This window comes from Salvelinus namaycush, unplaced genomic scaffold (assembly GCF_016432855.1).
Source record: "Salvelinus namaycush isolate Seneca unplaced genomic scaffold, SaNama_1.0 Scaffold1764, whole genome shotgun sequence".
NCBI classification, from domain to species: domain Eukaryota; kingdom Metazoa; phylum Chordata; class Actinopteri; order Salmoniformes; family Salmonidae; genus Salvelinus; species Salvelinus namaycush.
In genome coordinates, this window is record NW_024058524.1 from 15,001 (window position 1) to 38,485 (window position 23,485).

General features: G+C 50.0%; 1 protein-coding gene across 1 annotated transcript in view; it reads left to right on the forward strand.

Moving 5' to 3' along the window:
• LOC120037586 overlaps positions 1-22,902 on the forward strand; it is a 33,265-nt gene extending 10,363 nt beyond the window's left edge. Inside the window, exons 8-13 of the mRNA XM_038983585.1 lie at positions 1-498; positions 16,580-16,818; positions 16,944-18,506; positions 18,736-18,874; positions 19,094-19,195; positions 21,021-22,902. The exon at positions 1-498 is cut by the window's left edge and continues 860 nt beyond it. Of these exons, the coding sequence (XP_038839513.1) occupies positions 1-498; positions 16,580-16,818; positions 16,944-18,506; positions 18,736-18,874; positions 19,094-19,195; positions 21,021-21,404 (2,925 nt within the window). The 3' untranslated portion in view covers positions 21,405-22,902. The remainder of the gene's footprint in view (positions 499-16,579; positions 16,819-16,943; positions 18,507-18,735; positions 18,875-19,093; positions 19,196-21,020) is intronic.
• Positions 22,903-23,485: the final 583 nt, after the last annotated feature.

The following is a 23,485-nucleotide window of genomic DNA, read 5'->3' on the forward strand; positions in this document are numbered from 1 at the left end:
GAGAAGGAGGCTGGGGTAGCAGTGAAGGAGAAGGAGGCTGGGGTAGCAGTGAAGGAGAAGGAGGCTGGGGTAGCAGTGAAGGAGAAGGAGGCTGGGGTAGCAGTGAAGGAGAAGGAGGCTGGGGTAGCAGTGAAGGAGAAGGAGGCTGGGGTAGCAGTGAAGGAGGAGGGTGCGGTAGCAGTGAAGGGGAACGAAGAGGAAGAGGGTGGGGTAGCAGTGAAGGGGAACGAGGAGAAGAAGGGTGGGGTAGCAGTGAAGGGGAACGAAGAGGAGGAGGGTGGGGTAGCAGTGAAGGAGAAGGAGGGTGGGGTAGTAGTGAAGGGGAACGAGGAGGAGGGTGGGGTAGCAGTGAAGGGGAACGGAGAGGAGGGTGGGGTAGCAGTGAAGGGGAACGAGGAGGAGGGTGGGGTAGCAGTGAAAGGGAACGGAGAGGAGGGTGGGGTAGCAGTGAAGGGGAACAATACTGTTACAGAGATCAGTGCTGGTCAGGATGAAGAGGTGAGTGCTCTCTGACAGATCTCAAATGCCCCCCCCCCCCCCTATTCCCTATAGCGTTGTCACCATACTAGAATTTTGACCCCAATATCAGGTTTAGTATTCCAATACTCGATACAGTCACGATATTTGATAGGAAAACGATAGCTAAACGATACCACGGCAACAAAAGATGGCATATAAGTCAAAGTCCCAGAATGGCACTGGATCCAGTGGGCAGGTGAACTCAGCTACTGATCTGTTCAATCGGTGGCCATCTTGAATTCAATATCATGAAGGTAGATTATTTTTTTCTTTTTTTTCATCAACATGTATGCATTAACGAATAAATTATTCACTGAACAAAAATATAAAGGCAACATGTAAAGTGTTGGTCCCATGTTTCCTGAGCTGAAATAAAATATCCCAGAAATGTTCCATACACACAAAAAGCTTATTTCTTTCTTGTTTGTTTACATCCCTGTTAGTGAGCCTTTCTCCTTTGCCAAGATAATCCATCCACCTGACAGGTGTGGTATATCAAGAAGCTGATTAAACAGCATGATCATTACACAGGTGCACCTTGTGCTCGGGACAAATAAAGGTCACTCTAAAATGTGAAGTTTTGTCACAAGATGTCTCAAGTTGAGGGAGTGTTTAATTGACATGCAGACTGCAGGAATGTTTACCAGAGCTGTCTGTTGCCAGAGAATTTAATGTTCATTTCTCTACCATAAGCCGCCTCCAATATCGTTTTAGAGAATTTGGCATAACGTCCAACCGGCCTCACAACCGGAGACCACGTGTATGGCGTCGTGTGGGCGAGTGGTTTGCTGATGTCAACGTTGTGAACAGAGTGCCCCATGGTAGCGGTGTGTTTATGGTATGGGCAGGTATAAGCTACAGACAACGAACACAATTGTATTTTATCGATGGCAATTTGAATGCACAAAGATACCGTGACGAGATACTGAGGCCCATTGTCGTGCCGTTCATCTGCCGCCATCACCTCATGTTTCAGCATGATAATGCACGGCCCCATGTCGCAAGGATCTGTACACAATTCCTGGAAACTGAAAATGTCCCAGTTCTTCCATGGTCTGCATACTCACCAGACATGTCACCCATTGAGCATGTTTGGGATGCTCTGGATTGACGTGTACGACAGCTTGTTCCAGTTCTTGCCGATATCCAGCAACTTTCACACAGCCAATGAAGAGGACCACATTCCACACGCCACAATCAACAAGCCTGATCAACTCTATGTGAAGGAGATGTGTAGCGCTGCATGAGGCAAATGATGGTCACACCAGATACTGACTGGTTTTCTAATCCACAACCTCTACTTTATTTTTTAGGTATCTGACCAACAGATTCATATCTGTATTCCCAGTCATGTGAAATCCATAGATTAGGACCTAATGAATTTATTTAAATGGACTGATTTCCTGATATGAACTGTAACTCAGTGAAATCTTTGCATGTTGCATTTATGTTTTTGTTCAGTTTATAATCAATTTGACCATTTTTTTTTTTTTTTACCAATTTAATTACGTAACATAATGGTAATTTTATTTGAATGGTAAATCTGTATTGATAAAGTGGGTATGTCAAGATGTAGCCTAGGTCTATTCACAGTACAGGTAAATGCATATTAAATAGGCGTGTGTGTGTGTGTGTGTGTGCGTTGAATTCAAATGGATTTACCTCAATCACTTCTTGACAGCATCCCGTTATTGATTTCAATGAAAAGTTTCCAATCCAGACATTTGTGTGGTCAGAAAGGGACTTTTTAGACCTGAATGTCAAAAACTTTTTTCAGGAGATAAAAGGTTGACCAGTTTACCACCATCCCACGAGACGTCAATGTCTTCATCACTGAGTAAATATTAACGGTTGATGTTTGATGTCATTTTAAATTATTTTATCATTTATAATTTTAATTTATAAATTAAAATTTATAATTTTAATATAATTTATAATTTTACTATTTTATAATTTCTGCATTGAAACGCACTAAAATAGGATTTAGATTAGAAATGTGAACTTTCAAATGGTGCCACAAAGATGGTTGGAGGTCCACACATCAGAGTATGTTGACTCCAATTTTAATTTTAAAACTACACGGTCAATCCTCAGGAGGAAACCTATTGAAATATAGATAATAGAATAGACCTGAACATTTTTTAATTGACATTTTGATGGTGGGGAGACTGGTGGTCGTCATTAGAAGTAAAAATGGCAATTGTAAAGGTTTTGACTTGAGGTTGTTTGTTAGGTCGGCCTACCGGGTTATTGTTTGTTGGCGGTGCCAGGTAGGTCGGCCTACCGGGTTATTGTTTGTTGGCGGTGCCAGGTAGGTCGGCCTACCGGGTTATTGTTTGTTGGGGGTGCCAGGTAGGTCGATCTACCGGGTTATTGTTTGTTGGCGGTGCCAGGTAGGTCGGCCTACCGGGTTATTGTTTGTTGGCGGTGCCAGGTAGGTCGGCCTACCGGGTTATTGTTTGTTGGCGGTGCCAGGTAGGTCGGCCTACCGGGTTATTGTTTGTTAGGGGTGCCAGGTAGGTCGGCCTACCGGGTTATTGTTTGTTAGGGGTGCCAGGTAGGTCGGCCTACCGGGTTATTGTTTGTTGGCGGTGCCAGGTAGGTCGGCCTAGCGGGTTATTGTTTGTTAGGGGTGCCAGGTAGGTCGGCCTACCGGGTTATTGTTTGTTGGCGGTGCCAGGTAGGTCGGCCTAGCGGGTTATTGTTTGTTAGGGGTGCCAGGTAGGTCGGCCTAGCGGGTTATTGTTTGTTAGGGGTGCCAGGTAGGTCGGCCTACCGGGTTATTGTTTGTTAGGGGTGCCAGGTAGGTCGGCCTACCGGGTTATTGTTTGTTAGGGGTGCCAGGTAGGTCGGCCTACCGGGTTATTGTTTGTTAGGGGTGCCAGGTAGGTCGGCCTACCGGGTTATTGTTTGTTAGGGGTGCCAGGTAGGTCGGCCTACCGGGTTATTGTTTGTTAGGGGTGCCAGGTAGGTCGGCCTACCGGGTTATTGTTTGTTGGCGGTGCCAGGTAGGTCGGCCTACCGGGTTATTGTTTGTTAGGGTTGCCAGGTACGTCGGCCTACCGGGTTATTGTTTGTTGGCGGTGCCAGGTAGGTCGGCCTACCGGGTTATTGTTTGTTGGCGGTGCCAGGTAGGTCGGCCTACCGGGTTATTGTTTGTTGGCGGTGCCAGGTAGGTCGGCCTACTGGGTTATTGTTTGTTAGGGGTGCCAGGTAGGTCGGCCTACCGGGTTATTGTTTGTTAGGGGTGCCAGGTAGGTCGGCCTACCGGGTTATTGTTTGTTGGCGGTGCCAGGTAGGTCGGCCTACCGGGTTATTGTTTGTTAGGGTTGCCAGGTAGGTCGGCCTACCGGGTTATTACATTTACATTTAAGTCATTTAGCAGACGCTCTTATCCAGAGCGACTTACAAATTGGTGCATTCACCTTATGACATCCAGTGGAACAGCCACTTTACAATAGTGCATCTAAATCTTTTAAGGGGGGGGGGGGGGTCAGAAGGAATACTTTATCCTATCCTAGGTATTCCTTAAAGAGGTGGGGTTTCAGGTGTCTCCGGAAGGTGGTGATTGACTCCGCTGTCCTGGCGTCGTGAGGGAGTTTGTTCCACCATTGGGGTGCCAGAGCGGCGAACAGTTTTGACTGGGCTGAGCGGGAACTGTACTTCCTCAGTGGTAGGGAGGCGAGCAGGCCAGAGGTGGATGAACGCAGTGCCCTTGTTTGGGTGTAGGGCCTGATCAGAGCCTGAAGGTACTGAGGTGCTGTTCCCCTCACAGCTCCGTAGGCAAGCACCATGGTCTTGTAGCGGATGCGAGCTTCAACTGGAAGCCAGTGGAGAGAGCGGAGGAGCGGGGTGACGTGAGAGAACTTGGGAAGGTTGAACACCAGACGGGCTGCGGCGTTCTGGATGAGTTGTAGGGGTTTAATGGCACAGGCAGGGAGCCCAGCCAACAGCGAGTTGCAGTAATCCAGACGGGAGATGACAAGTGCCTGGATTAGGACCTGCGCCGCTTCCTGTGTGAGGCAGGGTCGTACTCTGCGGATGTTGTAGAGCATGAACCTACAGGAACGGGCCACCGCCTTGATGTTATTTGAGAACGACAGGGTGTTGTCCAGGATCACGCCAAGGTTCTTAGCGCTCTGGGAGGAGGACACAATGGAGTTGTCAACCGTGATGGCGAGATCATGGAACGGGCAGTCCTTCCCCGGGAGGAAGAGCAGCTCCGTCTTGCCGAGGTTCAGCTTGAGGTGGTGATCCGTCATCCACACTGATATGTCTGCCAGACATGCAGAGATGCGATTCGCCACCTGGTCATCAGAAGGGGGAAAGGAGAAGAATAATTGTGTGTCGTCTGCATAGCAATGATAGGAGAGACCATGTGAGGTTATGACAGAGCCAAGTGACTTGGTGTATAGCGAGAATAGGAGAGGGCCTAGAACAGAGCCCTGGGGGACACCAGTGGTGAGAGCACGTGGTGAGGAGACAGATTCTCGCCACGCCACCTGGTAGGAGCGACCTGTCAGGTAGGACGCAATCCAGGCGTGGGCCGCGCCGGAGATGCCCAACTCGGAGAGGGTGGAGAGGAGGATCTGATGGTTCACAGTATCGAAGGCAGCCGATAGGTCTAGAAGGATGAGAGCAGAGGAGAGAGAGTTAGCTTTAGCAGTGCGGAGCGCCTCCGTGACACAGAGAAGAGCAGTCTCAGTTGAATGACTAGTCTTGAAACCTGACTGATTTGGATCAAGAAGGTCATTCTGAGAGAGATAGCAGGAGAGCTGGCCAAGGACGGCACGTTCAAGAGTTTTGGAGAGAAAAGAAAGAAGGGATACTGGTCTGTAGTTGTTGACATCGGAGGGATCGAGTGTAGGTTTTTTCAGAAGGGGTGCAACTCTCGCTCTCTTGAAGACGGAAGGGACGTAGCCAGCGGTCAGGGATGAGTTGATGAGCGAGGTGAGGTAAGGGAGAAGGTCTCCGGAAATGGTCTGGAGAAGAGAGGAGGGGATAGGGTCAAGCGGGCAGGTTGTTGGGCGGCCGGCCGTCACAAGACGCGAGATTTCATCTGGAGAGAGAGGGGAGAAAGAGGTCAGAGCACAGGGTAGGGCAGTGTGAGCAGAACCAGCGGTGTCGTTTGACTTAGCAAACGAGGATCGGATGTCGTCGACCTTCTTTTCAAAATGGTTGACGAAGTCATCTGTAGAGAGGGAGGAGGGGGGGGGGGAGGGGGAGGAGGATTCAGGAGGGAGGAGAAGGTGGCAAAGAGCTTCCTAGGGTTAGAGGCAGATGCTTGGAATTTAGAGTGGTAGAAAGTGGCTTTAGCAGCAGAGACAGAAGAGGAAAATGTAGAGAGGAGGGAGTGAAAGGATGCCAGGTCCGCAGGGAGGCGAGTTTTCCTCCATTTCCGCTCGGCTGCCCGGAGCCCTGTTCTGTGAACTCGCAATGAGTCGTCGAGCCACGGAGCAGGAGGGGAGGACCGAGCCGGCCTGGAGGATAGGGGACATAGAGAGTCAAAGGATGCAGAAAGGGAGGAGAGGAGGGTTGAGGAGGCAGAGTCAGGAGATAGGTTAGAGAAGGTTTGAGCAGAGGGAAGAGATGATAGGATGGAAGAGGAGAGAGTAGCGGGGGAGAGAGAGCGAAGGTTGGGACGGCGCGATACCATCCGAGTAGGGGCAGTGTGGGAAGTGTTGGATGAGAGCGAGAGGGAAAAGGATACAAGGTAGTGGTCGGAGACTTGGAGGGGAGTTGCGATGAGGTTAGTGGAAGAACAGCATCTAGTAAAGATGAGGTCAAGCGTATTGCCTGCCTTGTGAGTAGGGGGGGAAGGTGAGAGGGTGAGGTCAAAAGAGGAGAGGAGTGGAAAGGAGGCAGAAAGGAATGAGTCAAAGGTAGACGTGGGGAGGTTAAAGTCACCCAGAACTGTGAGAGGTGAGCCGTCCTCAGGAAAGGAGCTTATCAAGGCATCAAGCTCATTGATGAACTCTCCGAGGGAACCTGGAGGGCGATAAATGATAAGGATGTTAAGCTTGAAAGGGCTGGTAACTGTGACAGCATGGAATTCAAAGGAGGCGATAGACAGATGGGTAAGGGGAGAAAGAGAGAATGACCACTTGGGAGAGATGAGGATCCCGGTGCCACCACCCCGCTGACCAGAAGCTCTCGGGGTGTGCGAGAACACGTGGGCAGACGAGGAGAGAGCAGTAGGAGTGGCAGTGTTATCTGTGGTGATCCATGTTTCCGTCAGTGCCAAGAAGTCGAGGGACTGGAGGGAAGCATAGGCTGAGATGAACTCTGCCTTGTTGGCCGCAGATCGGCAGTTCCAGAGGCTGCCGGAGACCTGGAACTCCACGTGGGTCGTGCGCGCTGGGACCACCAGGTTAGGGTGGCCGCGGCCACGCGGTGTGAAGCGTTTGTATGGTCTGTGCAGAGAGGAGAGAACAGGGATAGACAGACACATAGTTGACAGGCTACAGAAGAGGCTACGCTAATGCAAAGGAGATTGGAATGACAAGTGGACTACACGTCTCGAATGTTCAGAAAGTTAAGCTTACGTTGCAAAAATCTTATTGACTAAAGTGATTAAAATGATACAGTACTGCTGAAGTAGGCTAGCTAGCAGTGGCTGCGTTGTTGACTTTGTTAGAAAGTGTAGCTGGCTAGGTAACCTCGATAGCTAGCTAGGTAACCTCGGTAACTGGCTAGATAATTAGTCTAAACTACACAATTGTCTTAGATACAAGGACAGCAAAGACAACTATGTAGCTAGCTAACACTACACTAATAACCCTACCGGGTTATTGCTTGTTGGCGGTGCCAGGTAGGTCGGCCTACCGGGTTATTGTTTGTTGGCGGTGCCAGGTAGGTCGGCCTACCGGGTTATTGTTTGTTGGCGGTGCCAGGTAGGTCGGCCTACCGGGTTATTGTTTGTTGGCGGTGCCAGGTAGGTCGGCCTACCGGGTTATTGTTTGTTAGGGGTGCCAGGTAGGTCGGCCTACCGGGTTATTGTTTGTTGGCGGTGCCAGGTAGGTCGGCCTACCGGGTTATTGTTTGTTGGCGGTGCCAGGTAGGTCGGCCTACCGGGTTATTGTTTGTTGGCGGTGCCAGGTAGGTCGGCCTACCGGGTTATTGTTTGTTGGCGGTGCCAGGTAGGTCGGCCTACCGGGTTATTGTTTGTTGGCGGTGCCAGGTAGGTCGGCCTACCGGGATATTGTTTGTTGGCGGTGCCAGGTAGGTCGGCCTACCGGGTTATTGTTTGTTGGCGGTGCCAGGTAGGTCGGCCTACCGGGTTATTGTTTGTTGGCGGTGCCAGGTAGGTCGGCCTACCGGGTTATTGTTTGTTGGCGGTGCCAGGTAGGTCGGCCTACCGGGTTATTGTTTGTTGGCGGTGCCAGGTAGGTCGGCCTACCGGGTTATTGTTTGTTAGGGGTGCCAGGTACGTCGGCCTACCGGGTTATTGTTTGTTAGCGGTGCCAGGTAGGTCGGCCTACCGGGTTATTGTTTGTTGGCGGTGCCAGGTAGGTCGGCCTACCGGGTTATTGCTTGTTGGCGGTGCCAGGTAGGTCGGCCTACCGGGTTATTGCTTGTTGGCGGTGCCAGGTAGGTCGGCCTACCGGGTTATTGCTTGTTGGCGGTGCCAGGTAGGTCGGCCTACCGGGTTATTGTTTGTTGGCGGTGCCAGGTAGGTCGGCCTACCGGGTTATTGTTTGTTGGCGGTGCCAGGTAGGTCGGCCTACCGGGTTATTGTTTGTTGGCGGTGCCAGGTAGGTCGGCCTACCGGGTTATTGTTTGTTGGCGGTGCCAGGTAAGTCGGTCTACCGGGTTATTGTTTGTTGGCGGTGCCAGGTAGGTCGGCCTACCGGGTTATTGTTTGTTGGCGGTGCCAGGTAGGTCGGCCTACCGGGTTATTGTTTGTTGGCGGTGCCAGGTAGGTCGGCCTACCGGGTTATTGTTTGTTGGCGGTGCCAGGTAGGTCGGCCTACCGGGTTATTGTTTGTTGGCGGTGCCAGGTAGGTCGGCCTACCGGGTTATTGTTTGTTGGCGGTGCCAGGTAGGTCGGCCTACCGGGTTATTGTTTGTTGGCGGTGCCAGGTAGGTCGGCCTACCGGGTTATTGTTTGTTGGCGGTGCCAGGTAGGTCGGCCTACCGGGTTATTGTTTGTTGGCGGTGCCAGGTAGGTCGGCCTACCGGGTTATTGTTTGTTAGGGGTGCCAGGTAGGTCGGCCTACCGGGTTATTGTTTGTTAGGGGTGCCAGGTAGGTCGGCCTACCAGAGAGTTTGTAGAATTTCTCCTTTTTGTTTGTGGAGAAATGAGTTCCGTCTGGTCCGTCAAGTCTACACCAATAAAAAGCACTCATGTTAAAGTCAAAATGGAAAATTTGACCTTTCACCTGTAATGTCCAGTACCTCAGGCATAAAATTATCCGGCCCGGTAAATGGTTGAGTGAACCCAACTGACCTCAGTCACGCAATTGTCCCTTCATAAAGTGAAGTGTAAAACCAGTGTCATTCACCACCTCTGAAAACCATAAACGCTCTTTTTGTCTTTTCACATAGTAAGGATTCACAATATATTATTCCAACAACTCTAACATACGGAGCAGGTCTCCCCGAACCAATACGGAGCAGGTCTCCCCGAACCAATACGGAGCAGGTCTCCCCGAACCAATACGGAGCAGGTCTCCCCGAACCAATACGGAGCAGGTCTCCCCGAACCAATACGGAGCAGGTCTCCCCGAACCAATACGGAGCAGGTCTCCCCGAACCAATACGGAGCAGGTCTCCCCGAACCAATACGGAGCAGGTCTCCCCGAACCAATACGGAGCAGGTCTCCATTCTCCGCTGGAGTTCTGCTATCAGATTGACTCACGGACTCTTACACTTTTTTTTAAAACAAAACAACGGAGTAGGAACAAGCTACCGAGTTGAGGGTTGGAACTCTTCCTCTAGAACACCCATCTCTTGAGCAGCTGGCTATTTTATAGGGAATTAAAGGGGCGGCGCCCCATTGGAAGGAGAAACACTGACACGGTTCAGACATTCGGAGCCGTCACAATATTTACATTTCAATGGTGTACCAGGTAAATTGCAGTGGACTGAAGGGGATAGGTTCATTCTATGAATCCTATTTCTATCATTTGAAATGACACCCACCTTGTCTTCAAGAGCATGTTGTGTCTCAACAGAGGGCGGGCACACCACACAAACCACCACCTCCGATGTGAAGTAGGGTCTAGACTACAACGTGAATATGAGAAACACAACTGAGTTTATGCAATTTTGGATAACTTACGTTTTTTTTTTTTTTTTTTACTTAAAAAAAAAAAAAGACTTAATTTATAAAATTAATTATCAAGAAATAATGAAATGGTTTGAAAACACTGTACACTTTTAAATGATATCAAACTCAAACGTTAAAAAATATATACTTTTTTTTTTTTAACTTTAAACATCTTTATATCTTGACTGTTCAGGTCTCAAGTTACTTTCTGACCACTTCTTCCATGGCCAAAATAAGTTTTGATTTTTAAATCAAAATGGATGTTGTCAAAAGGTGAAATTGAAGCTCGTGTCCACTACAAGGCAGTGATGTTGACCTACTGAGCAGCGAGAGGAACTGCTCCTCTCTACCTTCAGACTATGATCAAACCCTACAGCCCAACCCGACCACTCCATTCTGCCATCTCTGGTCTTTTGGCTCTCCCACCCCAACGGGAGGGCAGCTCCTGCTCAGCCCAGTCCAAGTTTCTTCTCTGTCCTGGCACCCCACAATGCGTGGAACCAGCTTCTTCTTGAAGCTAGGACAGTAGAGTCCCTGCCCATCTTCTGAAAAACATCTGAAACCCTCTTGAAAGAGTATTTTATTAAATAATCTCACAGCCCCGCCCCCCTCACATCATCTTCTTTGTGAGAGATTACCAAGGAAAGCTAGCCTACCAAGGAAAGCTAGCCTACCAAGCTGGAAGCTACCAAGGAAAGCTAGCCTACCAAGCTGGAAGCTACCAAGGAAAGCTAGCCTACCAAGCTGGAAGCTACCAAGGAAAGCTAGCCTACCAAGCTGGAAGCTACCAAGGAAAGCTAGCCTACCAATAAAAGCTAGCCTACCAAGGAAAGCTGGAAGCTACCAAGGAAGCTAGCCTACCAAGGAAAGCTAGCCTACCAAGCTGGAAGCTACCAATATAAGCTAGTTTACCAAGGAAAGCTGGAAGCTACCAAGGAAAGCTAGCCTACCAAGGAAAGCTAGTCTACCAAGCTGGAAGCGACCTAGGAAAGCTAGCTTACCAAGCTGGAAGCTACCGGTGTCTTCTTGCATTGTAAAGTGTTCTAGCCTGTATGGGCATTGTTCTGCAAACAGTAATTGACTGTTTTAACATTTCTACATGCCTTGTCACATTATCCATGTGTGTTAACTTCTGTGTAGCATGAATGGGGAGCTAATATGATGCAGCCCAGACTCCCAGACTAGCAGTGAGTTAGCGGAGCTAACATGATGCAGCCCAGGCTAGCAGTGAGTTAGGGGAGCAGACAGGGTGCAGCCCAGACTCCCAGGCTAGCAGTGAGTTAGTGGAGCTAACATGATGCAGCTCAGACCCCCAGGCTAGCAGTGAGTTAGGGGAGCAGACAGGGTGCAGCCCAGACTCCCAGGCTAACAGTGAGTTAGTGGGGCTAACATGATGCGGCCCAGACTCCCAGGCTAGCAGTGAGTTGGTGGAGCTAACATGATGCAGCCCAGACTCCCAGGCTAGCAGTGAGTTAGTGGAGCTAACATGATGCAGCCCAGACTCCCAGGCTAACAGTGAGTTAGTGGAGCTAACATGATACAGCCCAGACTCCCAGGCTAGCAGTGAGTTGGTGGAGCTAACATGATGCATCCCAGACCCCCAGGCTAGCAGTGAGTTAGTGGAGCTAACATGATACAGCCCAGACCCCCAGGCTAGCAGTGGGTTAGTGGAGCTAACATGATGCAGCCCAGACTCCCAGACTAGCAGTGAGTTAGTGGAGCTAACATGATGCAGCCCAGACTCCCAGGCTAGCAGTGAGTTAGTGGAGCTAACATGATGCAGCTCAGACTCCCAGGCTAACAGTGAGTTAGTGGAGCTAACATGATACAGCCCAGACTCCCAGGCTAGCAGTGAGTTGGTGGAGCTAACATGATGCATCCCAGACCCCCAGGCTAGCAGTGAGTTAGTGGAGCTAACATGATACAGCCCAGACCCCCAGGCTAGCAGTGGGTTAGTGGAGCTAACATGATGCAGCCCAGACTCCCAGACTAGCAGTGAGTTAGTGGAGCTAACATGATGCAGCCCAGACTCCCAGACTAGCAGTGAGTTAGTGGAGCTAACATGATGCAGCCCAGACTCCCAGGCTAGCAGTGAGTTAGTGGAGCTAACATGATGCAGCCCAGACTCCCAGGCTAGCAGTGAGTTAGTGGAGCTAACATGATGCAGCCCAGACTCCCAGGCTAACAGTGAGTTAGTGGAGCTAACATGATGCAGCCCAGACTCCCAGGCTAGCAGTGAGTTAGTAGAACTAACATGATGCAGCCCAGACTCCCAGGCTAGCAGTGAGTTAGTGGAGCTAACATGATGCAGCCCAGACTCCCAGGCTACCAGTGAGTTAGTGGAGCTAACATGATGCAGCCCAGACTCCCAGGCTAGCAGTGAGCTAGTGGAGCTAACATGATGCAGTCCAGACTCCCAGGCTAGCAGTGAGCTAGTGGAGCTAACATGATGCAGCCCAGACTCCCAGGCTAGCAGTGAGTTAGTGGAGCTAACATGATGCAGCCCAGACTCCCAGGCTAGCAGTGAGCTAGTGGAGCTAACATGATGCAGCCCAGACTCCCAGGCTAGCAGTGAGTTAGTGGAGCTAACATGATGCAGCCCAGACTCCCAGGCTAGCAGTGAGTTAGTGGAGCTAACATGATGCAGCCCAGACTCCCAGGCTAGCAGTGAGTTAGTGGAGCTAACATGATGCAGCCCAGACTCCCAGGCTAGCAGTGAGTTAGTGGAGCTAACATGATGCAGCCCAGACTCCCAGGCTAGCAGTGAGTTAGTGGAGCTAACATGATGCAGCCCAGACTCCCAGGCTAGTGGAGCTAACATGATGCAGCCCAGACTCCCAGGCTAGCAGTGAGTTAGTGGAGCTAACATGATGCAGACCAGACTCCCAGGCTAGTGGAGCTAACATGATGCAGCCCAGACTCCCAGGCTAGCAGTGAGTTAGTGGAGCTAACATGATGCAGCCCAGACTCCCAGGCTAGCAGTGAGTTAGGGGAGCAGACAGGGTGCAGCCCAGACTCCCAGGCTAGCAGTGAGTTAGTGGAGCTAACATGATGCAGCCCAGACTCCCAGGCTAGCAGTGAGTTAGTGGAGCTAACATGATGCAGCCATGACTCCCAGTACAGGCTAGCAGTGAGTTAGTGGAGCTAACATGATACAGCCCAGACTCCCAGGCTAGCAGTGAGTAAGTGGAGCTAACATGGTGCAGCCCAGACTCCCAGGCTAGCAGTGAGTTAGTGGAGCTAACATGATGCAGCCCAGACTCCCAGGCTAGCAGTGAGTTAGTGGAGCTAACATGATGCAGCCCAGACTCCCAGGCTAGCAGTGAGTTAGTGGAGCTAACATGATGCAGCCCAGACTCCCAGGCTAGCAGTGAGTTAGTGGAGCTAACATGATGCAGCCCAGACTCCCAGGCTAGCAGTGAGTTAGTGGAGCTAACATGATGCAGCCCAGACAGGCTAGCAGTGAGTTAGTGGAGCTAACATGATGCAGCCCAGACTCCCAGGCTAGCAGTGAGTTAGTGGAGCTAACATGATGCAGCCCAGACTCCCAGGCTAGCAGTGAGTTAGTGGAGCTAACATGATGCAGCCCAGACTCCCAGGCTAGCAGTGAGTTAGTGGAGCTAACATGATGCAGCCCAGACTCCCAGGCTAGCAGTGAGTTAGTGGAGCTAACATGATGCAGCCCAGACAGGCTAGCAGTGAGTTAGTGGAGCTAACATGATGCAGCCCAGACTCCCAGGCTAGCAGTGAGTTAGTGGAGCTAACATGATGCAGCCCAGACTCCCAGGCTAGCAGTGAGTTAGTGGGGCTAACATGATGCAGCCCAGACTCCCAGGCTAGCAGTGAGTTAGTGGAGCTAACATGATGCAGCCCAGACTCCCAGGCTAGCAGTGAGTTAGTGGAGCTAACATGATGCAGCCCAGACTCCCAGGCTAGCAGTGAGTTAGTGGAGCTAACATGATGCAGCCCAGACTCCCAGGCTAGCAGTGAGTTAGTGGAGCTAACATGATGCAGCCCAGACTCCCAGGCTAACAGTGAGTTAGTGGGGCTAACATGATGCAGCCCAGACTCCCAGGCTAGCAGTGAGTTAGTGGAGCTAACATGATGCAGCCCAGACTCCCAGGCTAGCAGTGAGTTAGGGGAGCTAACATGATGCAGCCCAGACTCCCAGGCTAGCGGTGAGTTAGGGGAGCTAACATGATGCAGCCCAGACAGGCTAGCAGTGAGTTAGTGGAGCTAACATGATGCAGCCCAGACTCCCAGGCTAGCAGTGAGTTAGTGGAGCTAACATGATGCAGCCCAGACTCCCAGGCTAGCAGTGAGTTAGTGGAGCTAATATGATGCAGCCCAGACTCCCAGGCTAGCAGTGAGTTAGTGGAGCTAACATGATGCAGCCCAGACTCCCAGGCTAGCAGTGAGCTAGTGGAGCTAACATGATGCAGCCCAGACTCCCAGGCTAGTGGAGCTAACATGATGCAGCCCAGACTCCCAGGCTAGTGGAGCTAACATGATGCAGCCCAGACTCCCAGGCTAGCAGTGAGTTAGTGGAGCTAACATGATGCAGCCCAGACTCCCAGGCTAGCAGTAAGTTAGTGGAGCTAACATGATGCAGCCCAGACTCCCAGGCTAACAGTGAGTTAGTGGAGCTAACATGATGCAGCCCAGACTCCCAGGCTAGCAGTGAGTTAGTGGAGCTAACATGATGCAGCCCAGACTCCCAGGCTAACAGTGAGTTAGTGGAGCTAACATGATGCAGCCCAGACTCCCAGGCTAGCAGTGAGTTAGTAGAACTAACATGATGCAGCCCAGACTCCCAGGCTAGCAGTGAGTTAGTGGAGCTAACATGATGCAGCCCAGACTCTCAGTACAGGCTAGCAGTGAGTTAGTGGAGCTAACATGATGCAGCCCAGACTCTCAGTACAGGCTAGCAGTGAGTTAGTGGAGCTAACATGATGCAGCCCAGACTCCCAGGCTAGCAGTGAGTTAGTGGAGCTAACATGATGCAGCCCAGACTCCCAGGCTAACAGTGAGTTAGTAGAACTAACATGATGCAGCCCAGACTCCCAGGCTAGCAGTGAGTTAGTGGAGCTAACATCATGCAGCCCAGACTCTCAGTACAGGCTAGCAGTGAGTTAGTGGAGCTAACATGATGCAGCCCAGACTCTCAGTACAGGCTAGCAGTGAGTTAGTGGAGCTAACATGATGCAGCCCAGACTCTCAGTACAGGCTAGCAGTGAGTTAGTGGAGCTAACATGATGCAGCCCAGACTCCCAGGCTAGCAGTGAGTTAGTGGAGCTAACATGATGCAGCCCAGACTCCCAGGCTAACAGTGAGTTAGTAGAACTAACATGATGCAGCCCAGACTCCCAGGCTAGCAGTGAGTTAGTGGAGCTAACATGATGCAGCCCAGACTCTCAGTACAGGCTAGCAGTGAGTTAGTGGAGCTAACATGATGCAGCCCAGACTCTCAGTACAGGCTAGCAGTGAGTTAGTGGAGCTAACATGATGCAGCCCAGACTCTCAGTACAGGCTAGCAGTGAGTTAGTGGAGCTAACATGATGCAGCCCAGGCTAGCAGTGAGTTAGTGGAACTAACATGATGCAGCCCAGACTCCCAGGCTAGCAGTGAGTTAGTGGAGCTAAAATCATGCAGCCCAGACTCCCAGGCTAGCAGTGAGTTAGGGGAGCTAATATGATGCAGCCCAGACTCCCAGGCTAGCAGTGAGTTAGTGGAGCTAACATGATGCAGCCCAGACTCCCTGTGCAGGCTAGCAGTGAGTTAGGGGAGCTAATATGATGCAGCCCAGACTCCCAGGCTAACAGTGAGTTAGTGGAGCTAACATGATACAGCCCAGACTCCCAGGCTAGCAGTGAGTTAGGGGAGCTAACATGATGCAGCCCAGACTCCCAGGCTAACAGTGAGTTAGTGGAGCTAACATGATGCAGCCCAGACTCCCAGTGCAGGCTAGCAGTGAGTTGGTGGAGCTAACATGATGCAGCCCAGACTCCCAGGCTAGCAGTGAGTTAGTGGAGCTAACATGATGCAGCCCAGACAGGCTAACAGTGAGTTAGGGGAGCTAACATGATGCAGCCCAGACTCCCAGGCTAGCAGTGAGTTAGTGGAGCTAACATGATGCAGCCCAGACTCCCAGGCTAGCAGTGAGTTAGTGGAGCTAACATGATGCAGCCCAGACTCCCAGGCTAGCAGTGAGTTAGTGGAGCTAACATGATGCAGTCCAGACTCCCAGGCTAACAGTGAGCTAGTGGAGCTAACATGATGCAGCCCAGACTCCCAGGCTAACAGTGAGTTAGTGGAGCTAACATGATACAGCCCAGACAGGCTAACAGTGAGTTAGTGGAGCTAACATGATGCAGCCCAGACAGGCTAACAGTGAGTTAGGGGAGCTAACATGATGCAGCCCAGACTCCCAGGCTAGCAGTGAGCTAGTGGAGCAGACAGGGTGCAGGCTACGCTGATACACAGCATTGATCTTTGAGACACATTTGGCAGAAGTACCGAAAGTAACATAAATTCTAGTACCGAACTGTTTTTCAGGTTCTATTGTCAAAGTACAGAAGTGTGGGTATACAGTGCAACACTAGTTCCCTATATATCCCTACTTTTAACTATATAGGGTGTCGTTTGAAATGCAGACCAGTCTGGGCTGCATCACGTTAGCTCCCCGTTCATGCTGCACAGAAGTTAACACACATGGATAGTGTGACAAGGCATGTAGAAATGTTAAAACTGTCAATTACTGTTTGCAGAACAATGCCCATACAGGCTAGAACACTTTACAATGCAAGAACTGTCCAATACTAGTGGTGAAGATTGATAGTGATGTAACATCCTGTTTGTATTCCCGTGTGGGCGTGTGCCCGTCCGTGTGTGTACTTACGGTGTGTGTGTGTGTGCAGCGTCGGCGTCGTCTTGCGGCCAGGAGAGAGAGTGTCTTGAAGTCTCTACAAGGACTTCTCACGAGAAGGAAGGGCCTGAGAAGACAGAGCCTTAAACCTACACGGACACTGTGAGCACACACCTCATGAATACACACACACACACGCTGCCCTACACTGCTCTGAGCAGACACACACACACACACACACACTAATCTGAAATAATCTACTTTTTTTTTTTTCTTCCTTTCATCAGGAAAAATGGAGCTGGAGGGAAGAAAGCTGAAGAGAAGAAGAGTAGAAAGACAGGTGGGCAGAAAGGGGACAGAGCAACAGCGAGTAAGACAACAGGCGTCAAGACAACAGGCGTCAAGACAACAGGCGTCAAGACAACAGGCGTCAGGACAACAGGCGTCAGGACAACAGGCGTCAGGACAACAGGCGTCAGGACAACAGGCGTCAGGACAACAGGCGTCAGGACAACAGGCGTCAAGACAACGGAGAGGAAGAAAACAGATGAGAAGGTGGAAAGTACGAAAACGGAAGTAAAAAATTTGGAAGGCAAAAAAACTGAATGTAAGAAACTAGAACAAAAGATGGAGAAGAGAGTGGAGAGCAAGAAATCAGCGGAGGCTACGAAGTCTGAATCGACCCGGGCGGAGGCTAAGAAGCCTGAATCGACCCGGGCGGAGGCCAAGAAGTCTGAATCGACCCGGGCGGAGGCCAAGAAGTCTGAATCGACCCGGGCGGAGGCCAAGAAGTCTGAATCGACCCGGGCGGAGGCCAAGAAGTCTGAATCGACCCGGGCGGAGGCCAAGAAGTCTGAATCGACCCGGGCGGAGGCCAAGAAGTCTGAATCGACCCGGGCGGAGGCTAAGAAGTCTGAATCGACCCGGGCGGAGGCTAAGAAGTCTGAATCGACCCGGGCGGAGGCTAAGAAGTCTGAATCGACCCGGGCGGAGGCTAAGAAGTCTGAATCGACCCGGGCGGAGGCTAAGAAGTCTGAATCGACCCGGGCGGAGGCTAAGAAGTCTGAATCGACCCGGGCGGAGGCTAAGAAGTCTGAATCGACCCGGGCGGAGGCCAAGAAGTCCGAATCGACCCGGGAGGAGGCCAAGAAGTCCGAATCGACCCGGGCGGGGGCCAAGAAGTCCGAATCGACCCGGGCGGGGGCCAAGAAGTCCGAATCGACCCGGGCGGGGGCCAAGAAGTCCGAATCGACCCGGGCGGAGGCTAAGAAGTCCGAATCGACCCGGGCGGAGGCCAAGAAGTCCGAATCGACCCGGGCGGAGGCCAAGAAGTCCGAATCGACCCGGGCGGAGGCCAAGAAGTCCGAATCGACCCGGGCGGAGGCCAAGAAGTCCGAATCGACCCGGGCGGAGGCCAAGAAGTCCGAATCGACCCGGGCGGAGGCCAGCAAGTCCGAATCGACCCGGGCGGAGGCCAGCAAGTCCGAATCGACCCGGGCGGAGGCCAGCAAGTCCGAATCGACCCGGGCGGAGGCCAGCAAGTCCGAATCGACCCGGGCGGAGGCCAAGAAGTCTGAATCGACCCGGGCGGAGGCCAAGAAGTCTGAATCGACCCGGGCGGAGGCTAAGAAGTCCGAATCGACCCGGGCGGAGGCCAGCAAGTCCGAATCGACCCGGGCGGAGGCCAAGAAGTCTGAATCGACCCGGGCGGAGGCTAAGAAGTCCGAATCGACCCGGGCGGAGGCCAGCAAGTCCGAATCGACCCGGGCGGAGGCCAGCAAGTCCGAATCCAAGAAAGTGGAGACAGAAAAGATAGAGAGACGACAGGAGGAGGAGCCTAAATCACCTCAGTGAGTACAGGAACGAATAACCTGTCTTTCCTACCTGTCTTTCTGTCTGCCTTGTAACTGTATTTTCTCTGTCTGTCCTGTACCTGTCTGTCCTGTACCTCTGTCTGTCCTGTACCTCTGTCTGTCCTGTACCTCTGTCTGTCCTGTACCTCTGTCTGTCCTGTACCTGTCTGCTTGCATGTTTATGTCGGTGATCATAACTAACCATTGGTTGTCTTGTCTGTACCAGGAGAGGTGTACTAGGGGACGGCCAGATAACAGACAGTATGTCTAAACTACATACCACTAAAGAATCGTTCACTCTGACGGACTCTACCCTACACCGTATACACGGAGATATACGCATCTCTCTGAAGACGGACAACCCTGTGAGTCACATGCACACCCTTTGATCTATTAGAGAAATGTAACCGTTTACCCCCCCCAATCCATCAGGACATTAGTAAGTGTCTGACAGCGCTGGACCAACTCACTATGGTCTATATAACGTCTCTGTGTCTCAGGACATTAGTTAGTGTCTGATTGTCCTGGGCCAACTCACTATGGTCTATATAATGTCTCTGTGTCTCTGTTTCTCTGTCTCTCAGGACATTAGTAAGTGTCTGACAGCGCTGGACCAACTCACTATGGTCTATGTAACATCACAACACGTCCAGAGACACAGTGAACTCATCACTACTCTCAGAAAGGTACGACAGCTTCCACATACATACAATAACACACACACACACACACACACACACACACACACACACACTCCTGACTTACAGTGCTTTCGGAAAGTATTCAGACCCCTTGACTTTTCCCACATTTTGTTACGTTACAGCCTTATTCTAAAATGGATGAAATAAACATGTTCCTCATCAATCTACACACAATACCCCATAATGACGTCACAATACCCCATAATGACATCACAATACCCCATAATGACATCACAATACCCCATAATGACATCACAATACCCCACAATGACATCACAATACCCCATAATGACAAAGCACAAAATGTGTTTTTAGACATTTTTGCAGATTTATTACAAATTCAAAACTGAAATATAGCATTTGCATAAGTATTCAGACCCTTTACTCAGTACTTTGTTGAAGCACCTTTGGCAGCGATTACAGCCTCGATTCTTCTTGGGTGTGAAGCTAGAAGCTTGGCACACCTGTATTTGGGAAGTTTCTCCCATTATTCTCTGCAGATCCTCTCAAGCTCTGTCAGGTTGGATGGGGAGCGTCGCTGCACAGCTATTTTCAGGTCTCTCCAGAGATGTTAGATCGAGTTTAAGTCCGGGCTCTGGCTGGGCCACTCAATGATATTCAGAGACTTGTCCCAAAGCCACTCCTGCGTTGTCTTGGCTGTGTGCTTATGGTTGTTGTTCTGTTGGAAGGTGAACCTTCTACCCAGTCTGAGGTCCTGAGTGCCCTGGAGTTTCATCAAGGATCTCTCTGTACTTTGTTCTTTCCATGGATTCCTGACTAGTCTCCCAGTCCACGCTGCTGAAAAACATCCCCACGGCATGATGCTGCCACAACCATGCTTCACCATAGGGATGGTGCCAGGATTTTTCCAGACGTGACGCTTGGCATTCAGGCCAAAGAGTTAAATCTTGGTTTCAACAGACCAGTGAATCTTGTTTCTCATGTTCTGAGAGTCTTTAGGCGCCTTCTGGCAAACTCCCAGCGGGCTGTCATGTGCCTTTTACTGAGAAGTGGCTTCCGTCTGGCCACACTACCATAAAGGCCTGATTAGTGGAGTGCTGCAGAGATGGTTGTCCTTCTGGAAGGTTCTCCCATCTCCACAGAGGAACTCTGGAACTCTGTCAGAGTGACCATCAGGTTCTTGGTCACCTCCATGACCAAGGCCCTTCTCCCCTGATTGCTCAGTTTGACCGGGCGGCCAGATCTATGAAGAGTCTTAGTGGTTCTAAACTTCCTCCATTTAAGAATGATGGAGGCCACTGTGTTCTTGGGGTCCTTCAATGCTGCAGAAATGTTTTGGTGTCCTTCCCCAGATCTGTGCCTCGACACAATCCTGTCTAGGAGCTCTACAGCCTTCTGTAGGAAGGCAGAGCTTGTTTTTTCTCTGACATGCACTGTCAACTGTGGGACCTTATATAGACAGGTGTGTGCCTTTCCAAATCATGTCCAATCAATTGAATTGACCACAGGTGGACTCCAAGTTGTAGAAACATCTCAAGGATGATCAATGGAAACAGGATGCACCTGAACTCAGTTTCAAGTCTCATAGTAAATCAGTTTGCAAACATTTATGAAAACCTGTTTTCACTTTGTCATTAAGGAGTATTGTGATGTCATTATGGGGTATTGTGATGTCATTATGGGGTATTGTGATGTCATTATGGGTGTATTGTGTGTAGATTAATGAGGAAAATGTTTTAAGTAATCAATTTTTGAATAAGGCCGGAACTTAACAAAATGTTGAAAAAAGTCAAAGGGGTCTGAATACTTTCCGAACCACACACCTAAACCACAACTGTGTGCTTCCCAGATGCGTCGTTTCCGCAGTAACCAGGACGTGATGGACAAGGCATCGATGCTCTACAACCGCTTCAAGAACGCATTCCTATTGGTTAACGACAAGGATGACGTCATCAGCCCCGAGTTCCTCCGCTCGCTCCTGGAGGAGAAGGAGAGGGAGGAGGAGGAGAGGGTGGAGCGATGGAGGGAGAAACAGAAGAGGAGAGGAGAGGTGCTGCAGGAGGTTCGCAGGAGAATGAGTCAACTGGAGGAGAGAAGGGGAGGAGAGAAGGGGGTCGTGACTGAGAAGAAGGAAGAGGAGGTGCCAGAGGAGGTGCCAGAGGGGGTGCCAGAGGGGGTGCCAGAGGAGGTGCCACAGGAGGTGCCAGAGGATGGAAGCTCCGAACTACAGTAGAATCATCCTGAGCTCCACTGGGAGAAACGGAGCAGGGTGAAGTTGTCCCTAGACACTGATCTTGGTGCAGGTTACAGTTTTCGACCACCTAATGGTTGAAGGTTAGTATTTGGTGAGGGAAACTGATTCTAGATCTGTACCTGGGGGGGGACAGAACAATGGAACATACCAACTCAGAATCAGAGGGGGTGAACACGGAACATACCAGCTGTCCAACTGGGTTTATGGTGTTTCTTAACCCTCCCTTGTCCACTCGAGTATTTGGACAACCTCTTTACCCATATTCATTGGTGCACACCGTTTCAAAAAACATTGCAGACGTTAAGCGATGGAAAAGGACAACGAGTGTTTTTTATTTTATTTATTTTTTATTTGACAAGTTCAGGTTGTTAAGTCTTCTAGTGAACGGGGAAAACGGGGTGCCAGGTGTTTTCCTAAAGACAGACCGGCCTGAGGAGTGTCTTTAAGTCGTCTCCTTTCCCTGAGGATTAGAGGACAAGCTTTCCTCTGATGCTTTAATAAAGAAGCTCTTCTTATAGGATGTTCTGTAGAAACCAGGGAATAGTTCAGTCTACACACATTTTTACTTTCCTGATGTTTTATTTTTATTTTTTTATACCTTGTATGTTCTCTTAAATACCATACTTTATGTTGTTGTGTAGTTTTTAACAGTGATGTTATAGACTCGATTCTACTTTAGCCTGGATTTCTACTTTGCTTGTACTCTGTCTCTGCAATACGTAGCCTAGTAGCCACGTTGATTATTGCTTTAGCCAATTTGGCTAGTAGCCTAAAAGCAGATCTGGTTGCCAGGTAATATTACCCTTCAGGTATCTCCGTTCAAGAGCCATCGCTGCTCATGGTTGTAAACCCCCAGAGGGCCAGACGGTAGCACACAAGTTTAAAAGAGTCTGGCTGGTCATCTGATTCATCCCAGGACAGACGGCTGTGTTGTATTTTAACCCCTGATTCAACTGCAGCGACACATGTTTTCACACACAGACACAGACAGGAGTTGGTTCTGTGAATGGTTTAAAAGGGGAACACACTTTGGTTTGACACTGTGGAGTAGATTTGTTACACTTTACCTACAGATATGTTTTACAGATGTCATTTCACTGGTAATAAATGAGCAGTACTTCAGGTTAGGCTGTTGTAAACCGTTCTGTCACGTTTATAAATGAGCATTACTTCAGGTTAGGCTGTTGTAAACCGTTCTGTCACGTTTATAAATGAGCATTACTTCAGGTTAGGCTGTTGTAAACCGTTCTGTCACGTTTATAAATGAGCATTACTTCAGGTTAGGCTGTTGTAAACCGTTCTGTCACGTTTATAAATGACCAGTACTTCAGGTTAGGCTGTTGTAAACCGTTCTGTCACGTTTATAAATGACCAGTACTTCAGGTTAGGCTGTTGTAAACCGTTCTGTCACGTTTATAAATGAGCATTAATTTCAGGTTACCCTGTTGGTCAATAAACCGTTCTACATAAAATGAGATTGAGATGGTTTCTTGTGTGTTTTAGGGATGGGTTATTAGAATATCTGAACGGACGTTAGTATTCTATTACTTGCTAGCGTAGGAATACAAATAGGCCTATTTCAATGAAAAGGCTTTGTCTAAAAATGTAGTACAATTGTGTGATATTGCTACATAGCCTACAAGGATTGAACATTTACGTTTTGACATTTTATGACCGTTTTTATGAGGGTGGCCAAGAAGTAGCCTACAGCCGTTAAACACCTGTAGCTTGTTACCGGACAGTCGAAGCAGAAACGGCGTCTGAGGCGCGGTGTGTAGCGGGAGATTTCAACCAACAGGTAGGCTGTTTTAATATGTTTGTTCTTATTTACAATGACGGCCTATGGGACTCCCAATCACGGCCGGTTGTGATACAGCCTGGATTCGAACCAGGGTGCCTCTAGCACTGAGACGCAGTGCCTTAGCCTTAGACCGCTGCGCCACTCGTGAATATGAATGGAGTTGTTGTAGACATGGACTCAATTAGACTTGCTAAATTAGCTATCTAGCTGACTACATTAGCTAGCCACTGTAGGTAACTAGCTTCTTAACATACAGTTG